Source organism: Heloderma suspectum, chromosome 3 (genome assembly GCF_057233095.1).
Source record: "Heloderma suspectum isolate Gila_16-S chromosome 3, 16-S_ref, whole genome shotgun sequence".
Lineage (NCBI taxonomy): Eukaryota > Metazoa > Chordata > Lepidosauria > Squamata > Helodermatidae > Heloderma > Heloderma suspectum.
The window spans coordinates 315,019,710-315,043,957 of NC_139460.1; the positions used below are offsets into that span (position 1 = coordinate 315,019,710).

Genomic DNA, 24,248 nt, shown 5'->3' on the forward strand with positions numbered 1-24,248 from the left:
TCTGGTAAAATGTATCATAAAGTCCAAATTGGCCTGCAAGATTGTTTTTTCAAATAGGCGGATAATGGTCACGGAGTGCATATATTATTCATGGTCATTTTTATAACCTTGATTCATTCACCAGTATGGCTTGAAACTGCAAATAGAACTCCTCCCCCATCCCCTGATAGACCAAGCAGGCAAAATCCCTGTGTAGCAGTAGCAGTAATAGCATTTAATATATAGCTTTTGTTGGGTGATCAAAACTTATGCTATCTTAATAATTCTTACTATAACTATGTATGGTAAACCAGAGTCTTCTCTGCTCTGGCACCCACCTTCACCAGGTGATCTCCTGTCAGTTTTCAGGGGGCACTGAAGACCCTTCTTTACCAGATGGCCTTTCCCATATTTGGATATACATAGGCTGCTGGATTTGTTTGTATATGTGTGCGTGAGTGATGTCTTGAGCAGGGGTGTTGCTAGGTTCTTAAAATATCCAGGACATAGGCCCATAACATATAGATATCCGAGTCTAAGCGCACCTCATATTGTGTGTGTGTGTGGTGTGCTTGCATGTGTGTATAGATTACTTACATACGTACATAAGAAGTTTGCACTGATCCCCCACCCCACTTTAACTCAGACCCCGTTTTGGAAAACATCCCGCTTCTGCTCAGGCCAATTTGTAGTCAGACCACTTCAGCTCACCACCAGACCTGAGTCAAGGTTTGGAAAAATGGGCCTTTATGCTTCCTGCTGTCTACCATGGGAAATTAGAGAAAAACTGTAACTCTTTTCTCTTGGTCAGAACTGGATGATAATTGCAGGCATAGTAGCCTCCCAAAAGGGGATTACACCTGCCAAACGTCAGAAAAAAAATAGGTGCAGGGTTTATATTTTGATTTTCTTTTAAAGAGAATTGCCAATAACATTTTTATTCCTTAGAAGAATTGGATACAAATTTCAGGATTCTTTGCCCCATCAGAGGAGATCATGTTTGCCAAATTTCAGAATGATAACCACAAAGGTTTTGGTGCAAGGGTGGCCTTGACATTTCAAATGTCTCCAAAAGAGGATATACTTGTCTCCCTATTTTCCTTGTGGACCATTGTTCTGAAAATTACAGACAGCCTAGAGTTGTCACTAAGTAAGAAACCAGCAAAGTTTCAGAAGGATACGTGCAGCAGTTCATGTGGAAGGGGGGTTCTCCAATTTGCGGGAGGGAGTGATTTACTTTCCCTTCCTTTCCCCCCTTCCCCAATAGTTTTTGGGTAAATTTTTATGAAAATGCAGAGGTCATTAGAAGTGCCGCCCAGGCAAGAAACCTGCAGAGTTTCTGAAGGATATACATGCATGCAAATTTAGAATTACTAGAATTTATTTACATTTCACCAATGTTAGCAGCAGGGGGAACATGGGTGGGAAGGTGCTATTGCACTCATGTCCTGCTTGTGGGTTTCCCGTGGGCATCTGGTTGGCCACTGTGTGAACAGAATGCTGGTCTAGATGGACCATGGTCTGATGCAGCATGGCGACTATCATGTTCTTAAATATAGAGTGCCTTTGAGCATATGCAGAACGCTTTTCTTTCACCACTAAGCACTTGCATTAACACAGGTGTGCTGTGTTAAATGGCAAGTGCTTGCATTCTTCAGGCATTCGGCAGTGTATGATAAGTGTTTAATTGATCCTGGAATGTCTTATGGTTATGGTTATTTGTTTTTGAGATTGTTGTTTGAAGTTGTTTTAGATATATGTTTTTATGCTGCTAGAAAGAACACGCAGCTCCAACTGACAGTTCCTTGGGACTGCAGACTCTGGCCTCATCCATCGGCTAGAGAACCGAGGGCCACTGGGGGGCTGTACCTCCTGCCTCCCAGGATGGACATCATCGCAGGGGGGGGAGACCAACCTGGTCCTATACATCAGTCATTGGTGTATTTACTTTCCTTCCCCTCCTTCCTTCCAATCCCTTTTCCTTTTGTGTCATGTCTTTTAGATGGTAAGCCTGAGGGCAGGGACTGTCTTAATATTCATCTTTGTAAGCCACTCTGGGAGCCTTTTTCGGCTGAAGAGTGGGGTAAAAACACCCCACATAAATAAATAAATTTTGTGTATATTGTCTGCTCATGTGTTTTTTTATGTAAATGGTTTTTAATCTCTGTGTATTGTATTTTTAATATTTTTAATGTTTGTAAACTGCCCAGAGAGCTCCAGCTATTGGGCGGTATATAAATGTAATTAATAATAACAACAACAACAACAACAATTCTCCCCCTACCAGTTCTGTTCGCCTCCATGCAACCATCCCTCCTCATCCTACCATGTTCCAGCAACTTTTCATAAAAACAGATGTCTTGTTCTGTGCAACTCTCCTCTACCTCCTCCTTGTTATACACAAACTCTCATTGTATCTTCCTCCCCATGACTTCATTTGTGCCAAGACTTCACCAGGATTCAGCCAATGGGTCTGTTTTCAAAACTAGGGCTAAGTTATGGAGAAACTCTGAGCATGTACTACGTGCCTTTCCCTCGCCACTGAAGCCAGAGTTCATGCAACCCCCCCACACATACACACTCACAAATGACAAAACATGCATAGGACTGAGCTGAAAGGGTAGTCAGTTCATGAGACGGAATTGGGTAGGCACTGTATTAAGCCTGCAGTACCATGTTCACAACTCAGGACTTATTTCTGAGTAAACATGCAGAACATCAAGGTGCAAACCTCCCTGCAAAGTAACTTGTGCTGGAATCCTATGCACACTTTCCTGAGGGTAAGCCTCATTAAACATAATGGGGCTTCTGAGTAGAATCATAGAAGAGTAGGGTTGGAAGGGGCCAAAAGACCATTGAGTTCAACCCCCTGCTCAATGCAGGTCAAAGCATCCCTGACAGACGGCTGTCCAGCTTCATCCTGAATGCCTCCAGTGTGGGAGAGCCCACTACCTCCCTAGGTAATTGGTTCCATTGTCATATTGCTCTAACAGTCGGGAAGTTTTTCCTGATGTTCAGCCGGAATATGGCTTCCTGTAACTTGAGCCCATTATTCTATGTCCTGCATTCTGGGATGATTGAGAAGTGATCCTGGCCTTCCTCTCTGTGACAGCCTTTCAGGTACTTGAGGGGCGCTATCCTGTCTCCCCTTAGTCTTCTCTTCTCAATGCTAAACATGCCCAGTTCTTTCTGTCTGTCTTCATAGGGCTTTGTTTCCAGTCCCCTGACCATCTTTGTTGCTATCCTCTGAACCCCCTCCAGTTTGTCTGCATCCTTCTTAAAGTGTGGTGCCCAGAACTGGACGCAGTACTTGAAATGAGGCCTAACCAGTGCTGAGTAAAGGGGAACTAGTACTTCATGTGATTTGGAAGTATACTTCTATTAATGCAGCCCAAAATAGCCTTTGCCTTTTTTGCAGCCACATCACATTGTTGGCTTATATTCAGCTTGTGATCTACAACAATTCCGAGATCTTTCTCGCTTGTAGTATTGTTGAGCCAAGTATCCACCATCTTGTAACTGTGCATTTGGTTTCTTTTTCCTAGGTGCAGAACTTGGCATTTATCCCTATTAAATTTCATTCTGTTGTTTTCTACCCAGTGCTCCAAACTATCCAGATCACTTAGGATTTTGTTTCTGTCTTCCAAAGTATTAGCTATCCTGCCCGATTTTGTGTCATCTGCAAATTTGATAAGCATTCCCGGCACCTCCAAGTAATTAATAAAAATGTTGATGAGTGCTGGGCCCAGGACTGAGCCCTACGGTACCCCGCTCGTTACTTCTCCCCCGTTTGAGAAGATCCCATTAATAAGCATATTCAGTAGCCAACTGTGGATCCACTTGATAGTTGTTTAATCTAGCCCACTTTGAGCTATTTTGCTAATCGGGGTATCATGGGGCACTTTGTTGAATGCTTTGCTGAAGTTGAGGTATATGATGTCCACAGCATTCTCACAGTCCACAAGGGAGGTTACCTGATCAAAAAATGAGATCAGATTAGTCTGGCAGTACTTGTTCTTGACAAATCCATGTTGACTTTGAGTACTCACTGCATTGTTTTCAAGGTGCTTACAGATGGATTGCTTTATCATCTGCTCCAGAATTTTCCCAGGGATTGATGTCAGACTGACTGGTCTGTACTTCCCAGGTTCCTCCTTTTTACCGTTTTTGAAGACAGGGACAACATTAGCCCTCCTCCAGTCATCTGGCACTTCACCCATCCTCCATGATTTCTCAAAGATAATAGACAGTGGTTCTTTCCAGCCAGTTCCTTTATTACTCTAGGATGCAGTTCATCTGGCCCTGGAGATTTGAACACATTCAATATTGCATACATGAGCAGTATTTATCTCCCTCCACTTAAAAAACAAACCAAAAAACTCCTATTTTTATTAGTTTTCTGTTCATAGGAACATAGGAAGCTGCCTTATACTGAGTCAGACCCTGGATCCATCTAGCCCAGTATCGTTGACACTAAATGGCAGCAGCGGCTTTCCAGAGTTTCAGGCAGGATTCTTTCCTAGCCCTACCTGGAGATGCTGGGGATTGAAGATGGGACCTTCTACATCCCAAGCATGTGCTGTACCACTGAGCTACAGCCCTTCCTGTTGCTGGATAATGGCAACTGACAAGCAAAACAACCCCAGATTTGTTTCTCTGCAACCGTGTGAACCCACTTTTCTCAAAGACTTGAGTGAGAAGGAGAAAAACTAACCCTGTTGTCTGTTTGTATAAAGTCATATACCGTTAAGAACTTCTCTTGCCCACTGAAGAGAATTCTCTTTCAGAATTCGCCAAGATATGCTGTGGGTGGAATAAAGAAGAGAAAGAAAGAACAGGATAGGGGGAGGAAGAAGAAAAGAAGAATGGTGATTGGAAATGCGTTGGGGCAGGGGGTAGAGAAAAAAGAGCCAAGTGGCTCCTTTCAGAGGTAGTATTTCAGAGGAATTTGGGAGGCTGTGGAGGGTTTGTTAGGATTGCACGTATTTAGATTAACTTTATGAGGTGAGGCGGCTGAAAGGCTTTTTCTAGCTTTTTTAAAAACTGTAGAACCTATTTAAAAGCTTCAGCAGTTCTTCAATCATGACCCCACATAGTCCTAACCCTCCTTTTGGAATAATTTGAGTCCTACAGCTATTTAGGAGAAATTAAAGTGGAGGGGGAGAAATAAGTTTGTGGAGACTGATTGAATCCTTTGCTGTACTGAAGCTACTAAACTTCTGCAGAAGCCAAAGGTTCCAGTTTGGGGCAGTAAAATCAGATGCAGTGTAAAAGTATTTCACATGGAGCTCTTTCTTCCCTTCCTTCTCCTTCTTCAACATTTCATTGCAAGCAAGCTTCCAACAGTGGGCATGTAAAAGCAGAAAAGTAGGGGGAGAGGGGTTTTTTGCACCTCAAAAAGCAAAACAAAACAGACAAACGAAAAACACCCTACACTAGAGATTAGGGATGGTGACCTCCTAATGGTCACCTTAAACACCTTCTGATTAGGATCTCTAATCCTGTGTGGCTTGACAGTTTTTACCTTTTGTTTAAGTCTTTGAGAAAAGGAAACTTTACGCATGGCTAGCACAAAAGCCACTAGACCTAACTGTCTGAAATTTGGCAAGTTCAGTCAGCTCCGTAAGGGTTGCCAGGTCCCCAAATTCCATGAATTTCTGTGGAAGCACAAAAAAAGTACAGCTCTTTGCTTTGACAGACTTTCTTGAAAATAGCAAATTTTACCTGTGGCTAGCACAAAAGCTGCTAAGCCTAACTGTCTGAAATTGGGCAGGTTCAATCACCTCCATAGGGGCTATGGAGTCTTTAAATTTCATATATTTGTCTTATAAACTAAAAAAGTTATGGCCGTTTCTCTTTTCCAATGCAAATCAATGGGAACATGTAAAAAAATGGCAATTGGGGCAGCTCAAAAGATCCGGGGCACAGCTCAAAAAAGATCCAGGGCCCATGCCCTGGTGGGCCTTTTTTGACAGTGCCCCTGCTCTTGAGGTTTGTTTGTTTATTGCAATCTTTTAGTTAGATTGTGATTTTAGATTGTGAGTATACTGTAATGTTAAAGTTATTTTCACTTAGGTTTTCTCTCTCTCTGTGTGAATCAATATGAATGAGAGATATGTACATTTTAATACCTTTCATTTTGTATGCTGCTTTGGGCACTTTTAAAGTAGAAAAGTACTAATCGGTAAATAATATTGTTTACTGGCTTTCCAGTGGCCGCTGGGTTCATTCATGGCTGAGGAGAACTTTGAGAGCCAATCTGGTGTAGTGGTTAGAAAGTTGGACCAAGATTGGGGAGACCTGAGTTCAAATCCTCACTCAGCCATGAAGCTCACTAGTTGTCCTTGTGCCAGTCAGTCTTTCTTGGCTTAACCTGCCTCACAGGATTGTTAAGATGTCAAAAATGGCTGAGAACCACGTATTTATTTAATAGATTCATGTACTGCACCATACTGTATGGGATGTAAAGGATAATGCCCTAGAACAGGATGGGATTAGGTATGAGGGAAGTCACAACTGGGAGCCCCAAATGCCAAGGCCTATTGGTCCGTGTTTTTGTGTGTGAGGGAATATCTTCCTTTTATCTCCCTTCCTTGAACGCAGCAGGCATCCTCTTTGGGAGCCCAGCTCGGGATCCGATTCTACTGCTATTATTAGCACATTTAGTTGGTAACATCTAAATCTGATCTGGGCATGTCTAGTCAAGCAATCCTCCTTTTTCTTTCTCCTCCAGCATGTTAGCTTATGGCTTGCTTGTCTGCCTTCAGCTGGGCCTCAGCTGCTCTTTTCAGTCAGCCGATGGCCGAGCGTTTGTCATCCTCCGTCGCTAGAGTGATGCTTGTTGAACTTGATCAGATGGTATCTGAAGGAAATTTACCCTACTGACTGCTTGCCCAAAAATAACCGCTTCTCGGTCCATCTTCTCTCTTCTACTCCTCCCCGCTGCCCTACAGGCTTACACGCCTGCTTATTTTGCTTTGCTTGCTGTTGTCTTGTTCTTCTTTCTAGGGTGTTTTTTGTGACCTTCGGTGCTTCTGATGACAGCACCGTTTTTAACTGTGATTCTGACTGAACTTCAGAGAGCTTCAAGCCCCTTAGAAGGGAAATAGACTGTGCTGTCCACATCAGCTCTTTCATACCCCTCTTAATAAGCTTGGCTTAGGTCTCAGCAGCTGGAGCTTCCACTCAAGGGGAACAGAGACCCTTGTGATCCTGCGTAAGCACTTTGAACAGTTTGCCAGTTTTGGAAAAGAACCCTTTATCAAAATAGCTTCTGTGTCCTACATACAAATACAGTAGCTTCCAGAGGATTGTCTAATTTTATATGCCAATATTTTAAAAGAAAGATACACATTTTCCACATTTTAAGGTATGCGGGACTTGCATTTTTGGCAGTTCTCTTTTCTGTCACCTCACAAATTGGAAAAGATTGCCTGGCTCAGCAGGAGATTTCCAGACAAGACTCACCACTGCTCCCCATCCCCCGGCCAAACCCAAAGGTTAATTGGGTTAAAGACTTCTAAATCAGACTTCTTCATCAGGCATTTCTGAGTTGCTAGCATGTTCCAAGCTGTTTTTCTAATAACTAATATTTGAAGATTCTATTGTAATTTCCTTAACCATGTGCATTCTTTGCTGGCTTGGTAAGTAACAGTTTAATAGCTGCTTTTCAGAAGAGAAACAAGTTTCACTACCCTCTACCTAGTGAAGTAAAGGGCCTAGTGGCTCCTCCAGGAAATTCCTGACTTGTGTGGCGGATAACTTCCTCCTACAGAAAGTAGAGGAAGGAACTAGAGGATCGGCTATCCTTGACTTGATCCTAAGCAACAGAGATGACTTAGTGGATAAAGTAGCAGTTACAGGAACTCTGGGGGAAAGCGACCATGTTGTACTTGAGTTCTTGGTTCTAAGGGAAGCAAAAGCCGAGTGTAGTCAAACGCGTACCCTGGATTTTAGGAAAGCTGATTTTAATAAACTCAGAACAATGATCAGTAAGGTTCCATGGCAAGCGATGCTAACGAGAAAAGGAGTCCAAGATGGGTGGGAGCTTTTAAAAAAGGAAATTCTCAAGGCACAATCACAAACAATTCCAACAAGAAGAAAAGGTAGAACACAACAGAAGAAGCCAATGTGGCTTCACAAAAAGCTTAGGGATGACCTGAAAACAAAAAAGGACACATATAGGAAGTGGAAAGAAGGCCAAGTAACAAAGGAAGAGTACAGGCAGATAGCACAGAATTGCAGGGATGGCATCAGGAAGGCTAAAGCTGAGAATGAGCTGAGGTTAGCGAGGGATGCTAAAAACAACAAAAGCTTTCTTCAGCTACGTGCATAGTAAAAGGCAGAGGAAAGAAATGGTGGTTCAGCTATTAAATAAGGATGGCAAAACGATAACAGATGACAAAGACAAAGGAGGAACCTGGGAACTACAGACCAGTCAGTATGACATCACTCCCTGGGAAAATTCTGGAGCAGATGATAAAGCAATCCATCTGGAAGCACCTTGACAACAATGCCGTGATTACTCGAAGCCAACATGGATTTGTCAAGAACAAGTCCTGCCAGACAAATCTGATCTCATTTTTTGATCAAGTAACCTCCCTTGTAGACCGTGGGAATGCTGTAGACATCATAGAATCATAGAATCATAGAATAGTAGGGTTGGAAGGGGCCTACAAGGCCATCGAGTCCAACCCCCTGCTCAATGCAGGAATCCAAGTCAGAGCATCCCTGACAAATGGCTGTCCAGCCTTGTCTTAAAGGCCTCCAGTGTGGGAGAGCCCACCACCTCCCCAGGTAATTGGTTCCATTGCCGTATTGCTCTGACACTCAGGAAGTTTTTCCTGATGTTCAGCTGGAATCTGGCTTCCTGTAACTTGAGCCCATTATTCCGTGTCCTGCACTCTGGAATGATCAAGAAGAGATCCTGGCCTTCTTCTCTGTGACAACCTTTCAAGTACTTGAAGAGTGCTATCATATCTCCCCTCAGTCTTCTCTTCTCAAGGCTAAACATGCCCAGTTCTTTCAGTCTCTCTTCATAGGGCTTTGTTTCCAGTCCCCTGATCATCTTTGTTGCCCTCCTTTGAACCCTCTCCAGCTTGTCTGCATCCTTCTTAAAGTGTGGTGCCCAGAACTGGACACAGTACTCCAGATGAGGCCTAACCAGTGCTGAGTAGAGGGGAACTAGTACTTCCCGACATCATATACCTCGACTTCAGCAAAGCTTTCGACAAAGTGCCCCATGATATCCTGATGAGCAAACTAGCTCAAAGTGGGCTAGATGAAACAACGATCCGGGGGATCCACAGTTGGCTACAGAATCGGACTCAAAGAGTGCTTATCAATGGGATCTTCTCAAACTGGGGAGAGGTAACGAGTGGGGTACCGCAGGGCTCAGTGCTCTTCATCATTTTTATTAATGACTTGGAGGAGGAGGTGCAGGGAATGCTGATCAAATTTGCAGATGACACCAAATTGGGTGGGATAGCTAATACTTTGGAAGACAGAAACAAAATTCAAAGTGATCTTGATAGACTGGAGCGCTGGGCAGAAAACAATAGAATGAGATTTCATAGGGATAAATGCCAAGTTCTGCACCTAGGAGAAAGAAACCAAATGTACAGTTACAAGATGGGGGATACGTGGCTCAACCACACTACAAGCGAGAAGGATCTTGGAATTGTTGTCGATCACAAGCTGAATATGAGCCAACCATGTGATGTGGCTGCAAAATAGGCAAATGCTATTTTGGGCTGCATTAATAGAAGCATAGCTTCCAAATCCCGGGAAGTACTAGTTCCCCTCTACTCAGCACTGGTTAGGCCTCATCTGGAGTACTGTGTGCAGTTCTGGGCACCACACTTTAAGAAGGATGCAGACAAACTGGAGAGGGTTCAGAGGATAGCAACAAAGATGATCAGGGGACTGGAAACAAAGCCCTATGAAGAGAGACTGAAAGAACTGGGCCTGTTTAGCCTTGAGAAGAGAAGACTGAAGGGAGATATGATAGCACTCTTCAAGTACTTGAAGGTTGTCACAGAGAAGAAGGCTAGGATCTCTTCTTGATTATCCCAGAGTGCAGGACACGGAATAATGGTCTCAAGTTACAGGAAGCCATATTCCGGCTAAACATCAGGAAAAACTTCCTGACTGTAAGAGCAATATGACAATGGAACCAATTACCTGGGGAGGTGGTGGGCTCTCCCACACTGGAGGCCTTCAAGACGAGGCTGGACAGCCATTTGTCAGGGATGCTCTGACTTGGATTCCTGCATTGAGCAGGGGGTTGGACTCGATGGCCTTGTAGGCCCCTTCCAACCCTACTATTCTATGACTACTGTTCTATGATTCTGTACCCTTGAAGTTCATGGGGTAGCCTTGGGCAAATCACAGTGTAATCTGTTTTACAGGCTTGTTTAGAGGATACAATGATATTCCTTAGTGCGATGCAAAGAAATACGTTCTGTATCTCTGTGGATGATATGAAGTACTGGGAAAAAAGTTTTTGTTGTTGTTCAGTCGTTCAGTCATGTCTGAACAACAACAAAAACAGGCTTCTTTCCAGGGATAAAAGAAAATTCTACTATCCCTGGAAAGAAGCCTGTATGGGAGATCATTAAACTCATTTTCAGGCTGAGAACTGAAAGGAAATGGCTTGTCCAAGGCCACTGAGTCCAGGACGTTGTTGTTTGTGTTGAAGAAAGACTTGAATCCAATTTCATACCTAGTATTTAATGCATCAGACCTTTTGGTTCATAAATTGCCAGAGAGGACAAAGCACTAGCGGTCATAAAATAACTGAAATACTTCTTGAGACTTGAAGACTGAGCATATAATTTCCCATAATTAGCAGGTAATTCAAGGGATTAGTTGGCTGACTACAATCACAGAAACTTTCACCTCCAGGTCACTGGTTCACTTCCTGTTCAAGGTGGTTGTTGCCAACCACGTAATTAACATCCATTTATTGCAAAATGTTCTGACGTGAAGTGAGTGAATGCTCCTGTGTTTCCATACGGGATATAAGTACGTTTCACCAATATTTAGTTAATGCGTGCATCATGCCAAAGATCCATTATCCTCAATAATTCATAAAGTGAAGAACTAGAAATATTGGCCATCCTAAGTAAAAAGTGGAGTGATTTCATCCTTTCCCTCCCTTTGTGTCCAACAGTTTGCTACTCTCTCTGTCTCCTGCAGAGAGTTATATTCCTTCTCCTCAGCTCTGTTGATAGCTGTTAAGGTTTTATTAAAAATCTGCTTTGAGGGACTTAATAAGATCATTGTAGTTGTCTTTAGATTTTTTTATTTCTGGTTGTACATATGCCCCAACATTAGCTCCTCGCTCCTTTCCATAGCAATATGAACCCAATGCGTGAAAGGCAGAGGAAGCGGCTTACAATTTCTGTTGTTGTTGTTCAGTCGTGTCCGAGTCTTCGTGACCCCATTGACCATAGCACACCAGGCCTTCCTGTCCTGCGCTCTCTCCCGGAGCGTGCTCAAGTCCATATTCATTGCATCAGTGATGCTATCTAGCCATCTCATCCTCTGCCGTCCCCTTCTCCTTTTGCCTTCAATCTTTCCCAGCATCAGGGTCTTTTCCAGAGAGTTTTCTATTCGCATTAGGTGGCCAAAATATTTGAGCTTCAGCTTCAATATCTGTCCTTCCAATGAGCACTCAGGGTTGATTTCCTTTAGGATGGACTGATTTGACCTCCTTGCAGTCCAGGGGACTCGTAAGGGTCTTCTCCAGCACCACAGTTCGAAAGCATCAGTTCTTCGGCGCTCAGCCTTCCTTATAGTCCAGCTCTCACAGCCATACGTTACTACTGGGAAAACCATAGCTTTGATTAGACGGACCTTTGTCGGCAAGGTGATGTCTCTGCTTCTTACTATGCTGTCTAGGTTTGCCATAGCTTTCCTCCCAAGGAGTAAGCATCTTTTAATTTCATGGCTACAGTCACCGTCTGCAGTGATCTTGGAGCCCAAGAAAATAAAATCTGTCACTGCTTCCATTTCTTCCCCTTCCATATGCCAGGAAGTGATGGGGCCAGATGCCATGATATTCGTTTTTTTAATGTTGAGTTTCAAACCAGCTTTTGCACTCTCCTCTTTCACCCTCAACAAGAGGCTCTTGAGATCCTCTTCGCTTTCTGCCATTAGGATGGTATCGTCTGCGTATTGGCGGTTGTTGATAATTCTCCCAGCAATCTTAATTCTGACCTGTGATTCATCCAACCCGGCGTTTCTCATGATGTACTCTGCATATAAGTTAAATAAGCAGGGCGACAATATGCAGCCTTGTCGTACTCCTTTCCCAATTTTGAACCAATCGGTTGTTCCATGTCTGGTTCTTACTGTTGCTTCTTGACCCTCGTACAGGTTTCTCAGGAGACAGGTAAGGTGGTCTGGTACCCCCATCTCTTTCAGAATTTGCCAGAGTTTGTTGTGATCCACACAATCAAAGGCTTTAGCGTAGTCGATGAAGCAGAAATAGACGTTTTTCTGGAATTCTCTTGCTTTCTCCATGATCCAGCGAACGTTGGTGATTTGATCTCTATTACAATTCTGTGCTATTGTCCAAAAGTTCGTTGTCCCAATATAGCAGCATATAGCTTATCTTAAACATTTATTTTATTTACTGTACTCCCGATAACCAATGTTTTCTGGGCAGTGTACAGTACGTTAAAATATACAGTACAAAAATAAGAACAAAAAATTAAAACAGCAGGGAATAAAACCCAGATAAACCCAGGAGTAAAGAATAAAACCATTACAACATCATAAAACCAGATTAAAACCAGCAGCAGAGTAGAGTACTAAAAACAGTTCTTGGTACCAAAAAGACTAAAATGTAGGCACCAGGTAAGCTTCTCTGGAGAGGGCATTCTCAAGGCAGCTTATAACATTAAAATTCATATAGTAAAAAGTAATATTATTGCTATTCCTTTCTCCAATGCAGAGCTGGGACAACATCATTAACACTTGCTAGACAAAGAAAAAGTGGTTACTGCTGCAAAAGTTTGCTGGCAAATGACTGCTTTTTCCCTTTGCCTCAAAAGCGCTAATGATGTTGTGCTAGTGTTGGTTACATTCGCGCAATGTCTTTAGTGCTGTGACAGCATTGGGTACTACCCATAATTTTTGTCTAGTCTCACCAGGGCTTATCCCCAGAACCTCTCTTCACAATGACAAGACTGAGCCCTGGAACAAGTGGAGCTATGGAGAGTACCTCTGAGCAAGTGCAGAGTGCATTTACTCTCCCCCCTCCCTGAAAAAAATCACTGCCTGCCTCAACACATCTAGGATTAGGAGGCAGACTGTGTCTCCCAGTCTAGGATTTCAGGCATGTGAATACATCTCTCAGGCATGCTGGAATCCAAGAAAATCCCTCTCTTGAAATTAGCCACTACGCTTACTTACACTCCCTTCTCTTCACCGGAGTGCTGATTTTTTGGGAGGAGGAGAATTTGTTTTACCATGTGTAGTATTTTGTTTTGCTGCTCTGTAAAATATAAAATAAAATTGGAGGCTGTGGCCTTTTGGCAAATAAATAAATTGGCTTTCTTAACAGATTGGAGAAGATTCTGTGGTATCATGCCATGAGAACCCATGGGTGTCATTTTATAAACAGGTCACACATGTGTTCCAGCCATTTCCCTCCATGGAATTCCATGTGTGTATGGGAATGCCAGGAGAAGTCTCCTTGTGAACCAGGAGAGAGCTGCAGTTATTTGCACAATCTCAGCTGAAGTCGTTGTTGCATCCTGCGTGATCACAGAAACAATTGCAAACTGATTCCCAGTACAGCCCAGTTGTTACAGCTATTTTTCTACATAGTAACATAGGACACTGCCTTATACCGAGTCAGACGATTGGTCTATCTAGCACAGTATTGTTGACACTGACTGACAGCTGCCCTCCAAGGTTTCACACAGGAATTTTTCCTCCCCTACTGGGGATTGAACTTGGGACCTTCTGCATGCAAAACACATGCTCTATCACTGAGCTATGGCCCCTCCTGTATACAGGCGAGAGTGTGATTTACTGCATGCCAGGGAGGGAGGGAAAAGAATATTTGGTTCATGTGTGTGACTCGTCCCTGAGAGCCAGTGTGGTTATTAGAATGTTGGTCTAGGACTGCATAGATGCCCAAAACTAAATCTCCACTCAGCCATGATGCTCATGGGGTGATCTTGGGCCAGTCACAAACACTCAGCCTCACTTATGTCACAGGGTTCTTGTGCAGATAAAATGGGGGGCAATGGACCATGTGTGCTATCTTGAGCTCCTTGGAGGAAAGGCAGGATGCAAATGAATAAATAAATAGCTTCCTCCTATGACAAGCTGACATCTTTCTCAAGAGACTTTTTTTTCTTGCCTTAGGGTATCTAGGATTTGGTTTGTGTGTTGTTGTTGTTGTTATTGTTCAGTCGTTAAATTGTGTCCGACTCTTCGTGACCCCATGGACCATAGCACACCAGGCCTTCCTGTCCTGCACTCTCTCCCAGAGCGTGCTCAAGTTCATATTCATTGCTTCGGTGATGCTATCTATCCATCTCATCCTCTGCTGTCCCCTTCTCCTTTTGCCTTCAGTCTTTCCCAGCATCAGGATCTTTTCCAGTGAGTTTTCTCTTCGCATTAGGTGGCCAAAATATTTGAGCTTCAGCTTCAGGATCTGTCCTTCCAATGAGCAGTCAGGGTTGATTTCCTTTAGGATGGACTGATATGACCTCCTTGCAGTCCAGAGGACTCGTAAGAGTCTTCTCCAGCACCACAGTTCGAAAGCATCAATTCTTCGGCGCTCAGCCTTCCTTATAGTCCAGCTCCCACAGCCATACGTTACTACTGGGAAAACCATAGCTTTGATTATACGAACCTTTGTCGGCAAGGTGATGTCTCTGCTTCTGACTATGCTGTCTAGGTTTGCCATAGCTTTCCCCCCAAGTAGCAAGCGTCTTTTAATTTCATGGCTGCAGTGATTCATGAAGGGGGGTTTATGTGTGCCTGTGTGCTATTTTTAAGGAGATTTTTGTGTTTCAAAAACCTGCAAAATCCTATTTGCCCAGGAGGTGACTATAGAACAAAATAAATGTGTGTGTGTTCACCATGAAAAGTGAAACCTCTTTCAAACCAGTTTCAGCTTCCTTAAAAACTATTGTTGGTCTCTAGCCATAGCTATTGCTGAGAGAAAGTTAGAACTGATGGAGCACCATCTGACAAAAGTTTTTAGAAACACAGGTGAGGCAAGGCATGAGGTGTTTACAAGGATCAGGGCTTATATCTCTCCTTATGCAGTTGCATAAGGTGATCTTTAAGTGTGTTTTCATGCTTTAGCTGTATGACCACAAATGAGCTGAATTCTAAAGGTACTCAATTGGGAGGATGGGGAAATTGTAACATCATGAATGTCATCAAATTTTGAAAGATCCAGAACCAAATTTATGTACCACTTCCTTACAGGTCTGAACAAATATTTTGGATTCATTGATGCTAGAATCAAAGTTCAAGGCATCCATCTGAGCAACCAGGTGCCTGGGATTTTTCCAGCCCTGTCTGAAAACATGGCCTGTTGAAGGTGTAGTTCCTTATCTTTTCTCTTCTTAAAGCTCTATTTGGTTTCCTCCCTCTCTCTTGCAGATCTAGAATCCAATGGCGATTTAAACAATGATGATTATGAATATGAGGATGAAGCTAAACTTGTTATATTTCCAGACCACTATGAAATTCCTTTACCCAACATAGAAGAGTTACCAGCATTGGTGAGTGAGTATGGGCGACAAGACATGGCACAGAAGCTGTCTTTGTGGGTGTGATGGAGCGTGTTTAACGGGGAAAAAAAAGTGTGACTTGGATTTATTTTTGGTGCAGCATCTTGAGATCCTCAAGAGGCCATTGTTTCAGCACCCCCCAAAAATACTTGTATGGACATGTTCCCATACTGATGATTAAACTGCACAGGTTTGCCATGAGAATGAATAAGCATTATAGAGTACTTTGGACAGAAGGCCACATCCTGTGCATTTTTACCTGGAAGTAAGTCCCACTGAATTCAGTGGAGCTTGCTCTGTCCCAAGTAAGTGTGCTTGGGACTGGAGCATAAGGTCCCTAAGTGCTCTTACTGGGAAGTAAGTGCCATTGCAATGAATTGAATTTGCTTCTGAATGTTGTATGTGTATATTGGTACAGGAAGTATGAGAAATACTAATTTCTCAAGGCAAGTTCTATGTTTTAGTTGCTGTCTTGGACAAAAAACATTCTTTGGGAATCCTGGCTTTTTATTTCTGTGATTGCTTTGCGTTTTAGCTAAAATTGCTTTGCTTTATGTTGTGGCAGGTATTTGAATACCAAAAGAGAAAGAATATAAAATGTAGAAGGGTGGGGTAAAAGCTTCATACGTGAATGATATATTTTTCATTTCTAAGGTGTCCGGTTCAATCTCTGGTAAGAGAAAGCAGACAACAGCACACACACAGCAGTGGAGCTAACCTGCAGGCACCCTTGGCTGTGTTCAGTCCAAACGTATCTACCTTCTCTAGGCTTGAGTTCATGAAGAGAGGGGGAGGAAAATCTGGACTCATTGCAACTAAGGAATGTGCTAGAGCTCTCTCTTTCTATTACATCTGTTTTCACCCTTAAAGAATTTTGGGTAGCATGACTGGGAAAGGCCTGGAGAACTCCTGCCACTTAAAATATGCCATATTAAGCTCAATGGATTTTCATGGGGGCTCCAGACATCGTCTTCCATTTGCATCCCTCCTGTGTTTCCCCACCACTTCTTCCATCTTTCTTTTTTACCACAAAAGTCCATTAAGGAGGGAAAGATGAAATAGCTGCACAATGCCTTTTGATTGGTAGCACTAGGAAGGAGCCTTCCAGCTGGAAGCACCCTAGATATATAAAGCAGCTCCTTTATGTTTTTGCAGAGTAAAACATTCCTAGAGTGCAGACCATAGACTCTCCCAAGCTATTAACCCTTGTCACAAAAAGATAAACGAGATAGAAAGATCTTGCTGTACTTTTCAAAAGCTATTCAAAGGACTCTTAATGGTGGAGCACCCACTGAGAATTCTTCTCCTGCCAGGGCTGAAGTGTGCAAGGTAAAGGTGGTTATAGATGCTAGAGCTGGTATAGTGTAATGCACCGCTGTGGAAATGGTTTTCCTTGCCAGCCTTTTCATACACAAAAATCCTTTCAGCTTTTTCACACAAAAATCAACCCCTCGTCCCCACCCCCCAAAAAAGTTTTCTTCATTTCAGCAGCCAGAAGGGGAAGACAGATTTTTAGTTGTTGCTATTGTTAAACAGTTGGAAGTCAGAAACCTGTGCCAGTGTACTGCAAGTCACCCAGAGGTCTGCCAATAGATCTTGATCTGCCTTTTGTCCAGCCCTGGTGCAGTGGCTAAGAGTGTGTGCTGTGAGTGGCAGAGTCTGTGATCCAAATCTCACCTCACCCTGGAACTCACTAACCTTTTGGGGTCAGTGGGCACATTTGGAATTTTGAGAGTGTTGTGGGTGCTCTCACAAAATGGCTGCCATGGGCTTCTCAACTGCTTTTCTATGGCTTCCCCACTGCTCGTCTGTTCGTAAAAGGTTGTCACAGTAGACATGGCCAGTCACAAAACACTCATTTCCCAGAAGGCAAACTGATGAGACCAAAAGAAAAGTAATTTGCCTAAGAACCGAAGTACATGGCAGTGGTGGGGGCTGAGCTCCAACACACAAAACCATTCTTTTGAACCCAGATAACGATGGTGCTGGAGGACTGCCCTTTGTTTTTCAGCAAGCAAGCCTTCCAGTAAAAACAAAACATTAAAACAAATCTTAAGAAATGAAATCAGGAGAGGCAGGAGCCTGGCACCACCAAGAGCACCACATTGGGGACCTCAGCACTAGATGGCCTTAGGCAGTCCAATGTCTTTCAGTCTTAATTCCACCGCAGCTTCACATTCTGCACTATAGGGATACTATCGGCCTAACTTTCAGGGCTCTCATACGAATTACTGGGATAATGTACCTGAAGCACTTTGAACATTCTAAAGGGATATATAAAAATATTATTAGTATTGGTACTCTTGGTTAGAAATCATGGTAAAACATATCTTTCATGCTACATCTCATGTTCGCTTTGACTTATTCCAACCCCACCCCCGGCTTCTAGGTTACAATAGCTTGTGATGCAGTCCTCAGTTCGAAATCTCCATACAGAAAGCAAGACCCAGACTCATGGGAAGAGGAGTTGCAAGTCTCCAAACATGCCAACATTCTTGTACAGATGGACAATGGAGTCAGGATTCCACCAAGGTGAGGCTGCTGTGGTTTGTACCTAAGAACTGCCTTGCTGGATGAGACCAAGAATCCAGCTTCCTATGTCCTGTATTAGACATTCCAATGACTTTGGGAAACACGCAGTGCATGAAGGTAACAACTCACACTCTTCGTCAGCGTCCAGCTTTCAGAGATGCACTGCCTGTAAACATGGAAGTTCCACTTACTTAGCTACCAAGGCTAATAGCCGTTGATGGACAAATGAATGCCATTTCAGTGAGAGCTGGTGTGGTGTAGTGTTTAGAGTGTTGGACTAGGATTGGGGAGATTTGGGTTCTAGTCCCAACTCTGTCATAAAGCTCACTGGATGACTTTTGGGCCAGTCACTGGGCCTGTTCAGACATCATGCTAAGCCATGATGGTTAGCATATTTGAGCTAACCATGATGGCTTAGTGTGATGTCTGTATGATGTTTTTTTCCAACTGTGGTGGTTTATTAACCACGCTCACTAACCACTTGGTGCAAGATGAGCCCTACCATGGCTTAGCGTGATGCAGGGGTGTCGTTAAGAGAAGCCACCTGGGCATGGGCCCTGGATCTTTTTGAGCTATGCCCCAGATCTTTTGAGCTGCCTGCCCAATTTCAGGCAGTTGCGTCCAGTGGCTTTTGTGCTAGTCACAGGTAAAATTTGCTAATTTCAAGAAAATCTGTCAAAGCAAATAGCTATACTTTCTTCGTTCTTCCACATAAATGCATGGAATATGGAGATCTGACAGCCCCCATGGATTGTATTGAACCTGCCAAATTTCGGGCAGCTTGGTCCAGTGGCTTTTGTGCTAGTCACAGGTAAAATTTGCTATGTTCAGGAAAATCTGTCAAAGCAAAGAGCTATATTTTTTTATGCTTCCACATACATGCATGGAATTGGGGGACCTGGCAGCCCCTATGGAGGTGACTGAGCCTGACAAAGTTCAGACAGTTAGGTCCAGTGGCTTTTATGCTAGCCACAGGTAAAATCGGCTTTTACTCAAGAAAACCTGTCAAAGTAAAGAGCTATAATTTTTTGTTTTTATGTGCTTCCACATAAGTTTATGGAATTAGGGGACCTGGCAGCCCCTATGGAGCTGACTGAACCTGCCAAATTTCAGACAGCTAGGTCCCGTGGCTTTTGTGCAAGCCATGCATAAATTTTCCTTTTCTCAAAGACTTAAACAAAAAGTAAAAAACTGTCAAGCCATACAGGGGATTAGAGATCCTAATCAGAAGGTGTTTAAGGTGACCATTAGGGTCACTATCCCTAATCTCTAGTGTAGGTTGTTTTTTGTTTGTTTGTTTTGTTTTTTGAGATGCAAAAAACCTCTCTCCCCCTACTTTTCTGCTTTTACATGCCCACTGTTGGGAGCTTGCCTGCAATGAAATTTTGAAGAGGGAGAAGAAAGGGAAGAAAGAGCTCCATGTGAAATACTTTTACACTGCATCTGATTTTACTGCCCCAAACTGGAACCTTTGGCTTCTGCAGAAGTTTAGTAGCTTCAGTACAGCAAAGGATTCAATCAGTCTCCACAAACTTATTTCTCCCCCTCCACTTTAATTTCTCCTAAATAGCTGTAGGACTCAAATTATTCCAAAAGGAGGGTTAGGACTATGTGGGGTCATGATTGAAGAACTGCCGAGGCTTTTAAATACGTTCTACAGTTTTTAAAAAAGCTAGAAAAAGCCTTTCAGCCGCCTCACCTCATAAAGTTAATCTAAATGCGTGCAATCCTAACAAACCCTCCACAGCCTCCCAAATTCCTCTGAAGTACTACCTCTGAAAGGAGCCACTTGGCTCTTTTTTCTCTACCCCCTGCCCCAACGCATTTCCAATCACCATTCTTCTTTTCTTCTTCCTCCCCCTATCCTGTTCTTTCTTTCTCTTCTTTATTCCACCCACAGCATATCTTGGCGAATTCTGAAAGAGAATTCTCTTCAGTGGGCAAGAGAAGTTCTTAATGGTATTTGACTTTATACAAACAGACAACAGGGTTAGTTTTTCTCCTTCTCACTCAAGTCTTTGAGAAAAGTGGGTTCACGTGGTTGCAGAGAAACAAATCTGGGGCTGTTTTGCTTGTCAGTTGCCACTATCCAGCAACAGGAAGGGCTGTAGCTCAGTGGTACAGCACATGCTTGGGATGTAGAAGGTCCCATCTTCAATCCCCAGCATCTCCAGGTAGGGCTAGGAAAGAATCCTGCCTGAAATCCTGGAAAGCCACTGCTGCCATTTAGTGTCAACCATTTAGTGTCAACTGGGCTAGATGGATCCAGGGTCTGACTCAGTATAAGGCAGTTTCCTATGTTTCTATGAATGGAAAGCTTTATAAAAAATAGGAGTTTGGGCTTTGTTTTTTAAGTGGAGGGGAGATAAATACTGCTCATTTATATAATCCTATGTATGCCTACTCAGAAGCCCCATTATGTTTAATGAGGCTTTGCCTCAAGAGAAGTGTGCATGGGATTCCAGCACAAGTTACTTTTGTAGGGAGATTTGCACCTTGATATTCTGCATGTTTACTCAGAAATAAGTCCTGACTTGTGAGCATGGTACTGCAGGCTTAATACAGTGCCTACCCAATTCTGTCTTAACTACCCTTTCAGCTCAGTCCTATGCATGTTTTGTCATTTGTGAGTGTGTATGTGTGGGGGGGTTGCATGAACTCTGGCTTCAGTGGCGAGGGAAAGGCACGTAGTACATGCTCAGAGTTTCTCCATAACTTAGCCCTAGTTTTGAAAACAGACCCATTGGCTGAATCCTGGTGAAGTCTTGGCTCAAATGAAGTTATGGGGGGAAGATACAATGAGAGTTTGTGCATAACAAGGAGGAGGTAGAGGAGAGTTGCACAAAACAAGACATCTGTTTTTATGAAGAGATGCAGGAGGATGGTAGGATGAGGAGGGATGGTTGCATGGAGGGGAATAGAATTGGTAGGGGGAGAATGTAAGTGCTTAGTGGTGAAAGAAAAGCATTCTGCATATGTTCAGAGGCACTCTCTATTTAAGAACATAAGAAGAGCTGTGCTGCACCAGACCAAGGTCCATCTAGTCCAGCATTCTGTTCACACAGTGGCCAACCAGATGCCCACGGGAAACCCACAAGCAGGACATGAGTGCAATAGCACCTTCCCACCCATGTTTCTCTGCTGCTAACATTGGTGAAATGTAAATACATTCTAGTATTTCTAAATTTGCATGCATGTATATCCTTCATGCAGGTTACCCAAAAACTATTGGGGAAGGGAAAGCAAATCACTCCCTCCCCCAAATTGGAGAACCCCCCTTCCACATGAACTGCTGCACGTATCCTTCTGAAACTTTGCTGGTTTCTCTCTTAGGGACAACTCTAGGCTGTCTGTAATTTTCAGAACAATGGTCCACAAGGAAAATAGGGAGATAAGTATGTCCTCTTTTGGAGACCTCAAGATGTCAAGGCCACCCTTTCACAAAAATCCCTGTGGCTGTCATTCTGAAATTTGGCAGACATGATCTCCACTGGTGGGGCAATGAATCCTGAAATTTTATCCAATTCTTCCAAGTAATAAAGATGTTATTGGCAGTTCCCTTTAAAAGAAAATCAAAATATAAAATAAACCCCACACCTATTTTTCTGACAATGGGCAGGTATAATCCCCTTTTGGGGGGCTACTGTGTCTGCAATTATCATCCAGTTCTGACCAAGAGAAAAGAGTTACAGTTTTTCTCTAATTTCCCATGGTAGTCAGCAGGAAACATAAAGACCCATTTTTCCAAACCTTGTCTCAGGTTTGGTGCTGAGCTGAAGTGGTCCGACTATAAATTGGCCAGAGCAGAAGCGGGATGTTTTCCAAAATGCTGAATCGGGGTGTGAGTTGAAGTGGGGTTGGGGGGGGTGGTCAGTGCACACTTCTTATGTATGTATGTTTGTATGTAATCTATAGGAAATTAGCGAACAAACACACAACTGTAAGTGGGTCAGGTTATACTAATATAATATTGCAACAATATGGAAACACACACAATAACGTATTTTTATTTATTTATTAATTATTGCATTTATATCCCGCCTTTATTCCTCTTGCAAGGAACCCAAGGTGGCTTACATTATCCTCCTCCTCTCCATTTTATCCTCACAACAACAACCCTGCGAGGTAGGTTGGGCTGAGAGTGTGCGACTGGCCCAAAGTCACCCAGTGAGCTTCCATGGCCGAGTGGGGACTAGAACCCGGATCTCCCAGCTCCCAGTCCAACCTATTTAGAATAGGGTTGTTGTTAGAACATTATAATTATACATATGAATACAATTGTACGTATACTGGTAGATAACAGAAGCATCTGTATCACAGGTATATACAAATTATTATTGTTATACAAATTATAATTATCACAGTTTCTACAACTGTGGCCCTCTTTTGTACTTGTATGTAATCTATACACACACTCAAGCACACCACATGCACACACACCACACACACACACACACACCACACACACACACACACATATATATATATATTAGAGGTGCGCTTAGACTCGGATATATTATATATATATGTATGTATGCATGCATGCATGCATATTTGTGTTATGGGCCTGTGCCCTGGATCTTTTAAGAACCTAGCAATGCCCCTGGCGTGATGTCTGAATAGCCTCTGTGGTTAATTGACAGCTGCCATAGAGCTCCGCTGCAAGATCGGCCAAAGAAGGAGTAGCCACTCATGCCTGAGCAGCAGATTTCCATGGCTGAGATTTGCTTAGCAGCAAATGATGCAGCTGCTGCGAGCCCACTGGCACCCACCCCCGGCAACAGCCCACTGCATGCCAGCAGAGAAGCAAGCATAGAGCTGCGGCTCGTGGCCACTTGTGCCCTGGCTGCCGCTATGGGCACGGCCAGGCACTGCCATGTGCGATGGCGCCTTTATAATGCAACTGCAGAGGCAGCATGGACTCCGGCACTGCGCCTGCAGTGGAATAAACAGTTGGCAGAAGCAACAGAAGCTGACTCCTGATGGTTGCCCGTGTCCGTTTGGACCGCAGGGGACACTTGAATGTGCTGTGCATTGGGGCGGCAGATTACAGTGGTGAGCAGCAATTATGGCCTCTGGAACGGGAATGACGGATCTCAGACCATGTGAGTCCATGCTGCGGGACGTGCCTGTGGGCCATGTGCCATGGCACATGGGGCAGCAGGCTGCTGAACCACCGAGTACCAAAATGCCCAGCAACACCGAGCACCAAAATGGCCAACAACATGAAGGCTGCTGGAATGCATGGCCGCCCATCCGGAGGACTGCAGGTTCCTGTGGGAGCGAGGGTGGGTAGAGAATGTTAGTTTAACCATGTTGCAGGACATGGTTACCCGCATGTGCGGCAGTAGCACTTGCAGTGGTTAGTGGTAACCATCATGCACCATGATTAGCCTAACCACCACCCTTCCCCGAAGTGCAGCTGAACAGGGCCGTTGACTCTTAGCCTAACCTAACTCACAGGGTTTATTGTGAGCATAAAATGGAAAGGAGGAGGGTCATGTCCGCCGCTTGGACCCATTGGAAGAAAAGTCAGGATATAAATGAAACAAACAAATAAATGCAGGATAGGTCTAGCCCCTTTGTCTAATCTTGAGTACTGTGTCCAGTTCTGGGCACCACACTTTAAGAAGGATGCAGACAAACTGGAGAGGGTTCAGAGGAGGGCAATGAAGATGATCAGGGGACTGGAAACAAAGCCCTGTGAGGAGAGGCTGAAAGAACTGGGCATGTTTAGCCTTGAGAAGAGAAGACCGAGGGGACTTAAGATAGCACTCTTCAAGTTCCTGAAAGGCTGTCACAGAGAAGAAGGCCAGGATCTCTTCTCAATCATCCCAGAATGCAGGACACAGAAGAATGGGCTCAAGTGACAGGAAGCCAGATTCCGGCTGAACATCAGGAAAAAATTCCTGACCGTTAGAGCAATATGACAATGGAACCAATTACCTAGGGAGGTAGTGGGCTCTC

The 24,248-nt window shown here is 43.6% G+C and overlaps 1 protein-coding gene across 3 annotated transcripts in view; it reads left to right on the plus strand.

Annotated features, from left to right (window-relative positions):
• The window catches only part of USP13 (ubiquitin specific peptidase 13), a 144,244-nt gene that overhangs the window by 47,436 nt on the left and 72,560 nt on the right, over positions 1-24,248 (plus strand). For all 3 annotated transcript variants that reach the window (XM_084847557.1, XM_084847559.1, XM_084847558.1), the window contains 2 exons: positions 15,619-15,740; positions 18,139-18,281. In XM_084847557.1, the coding sequence (XP_084703683.1) occupies positions 15,619-15,740; positions 18,139-18,281 (265 nt within the window). The remainder of the gene's footprint in view (positions 1-15,618; positions 15,741-18,138; positions 18,282-24,248) is intronic.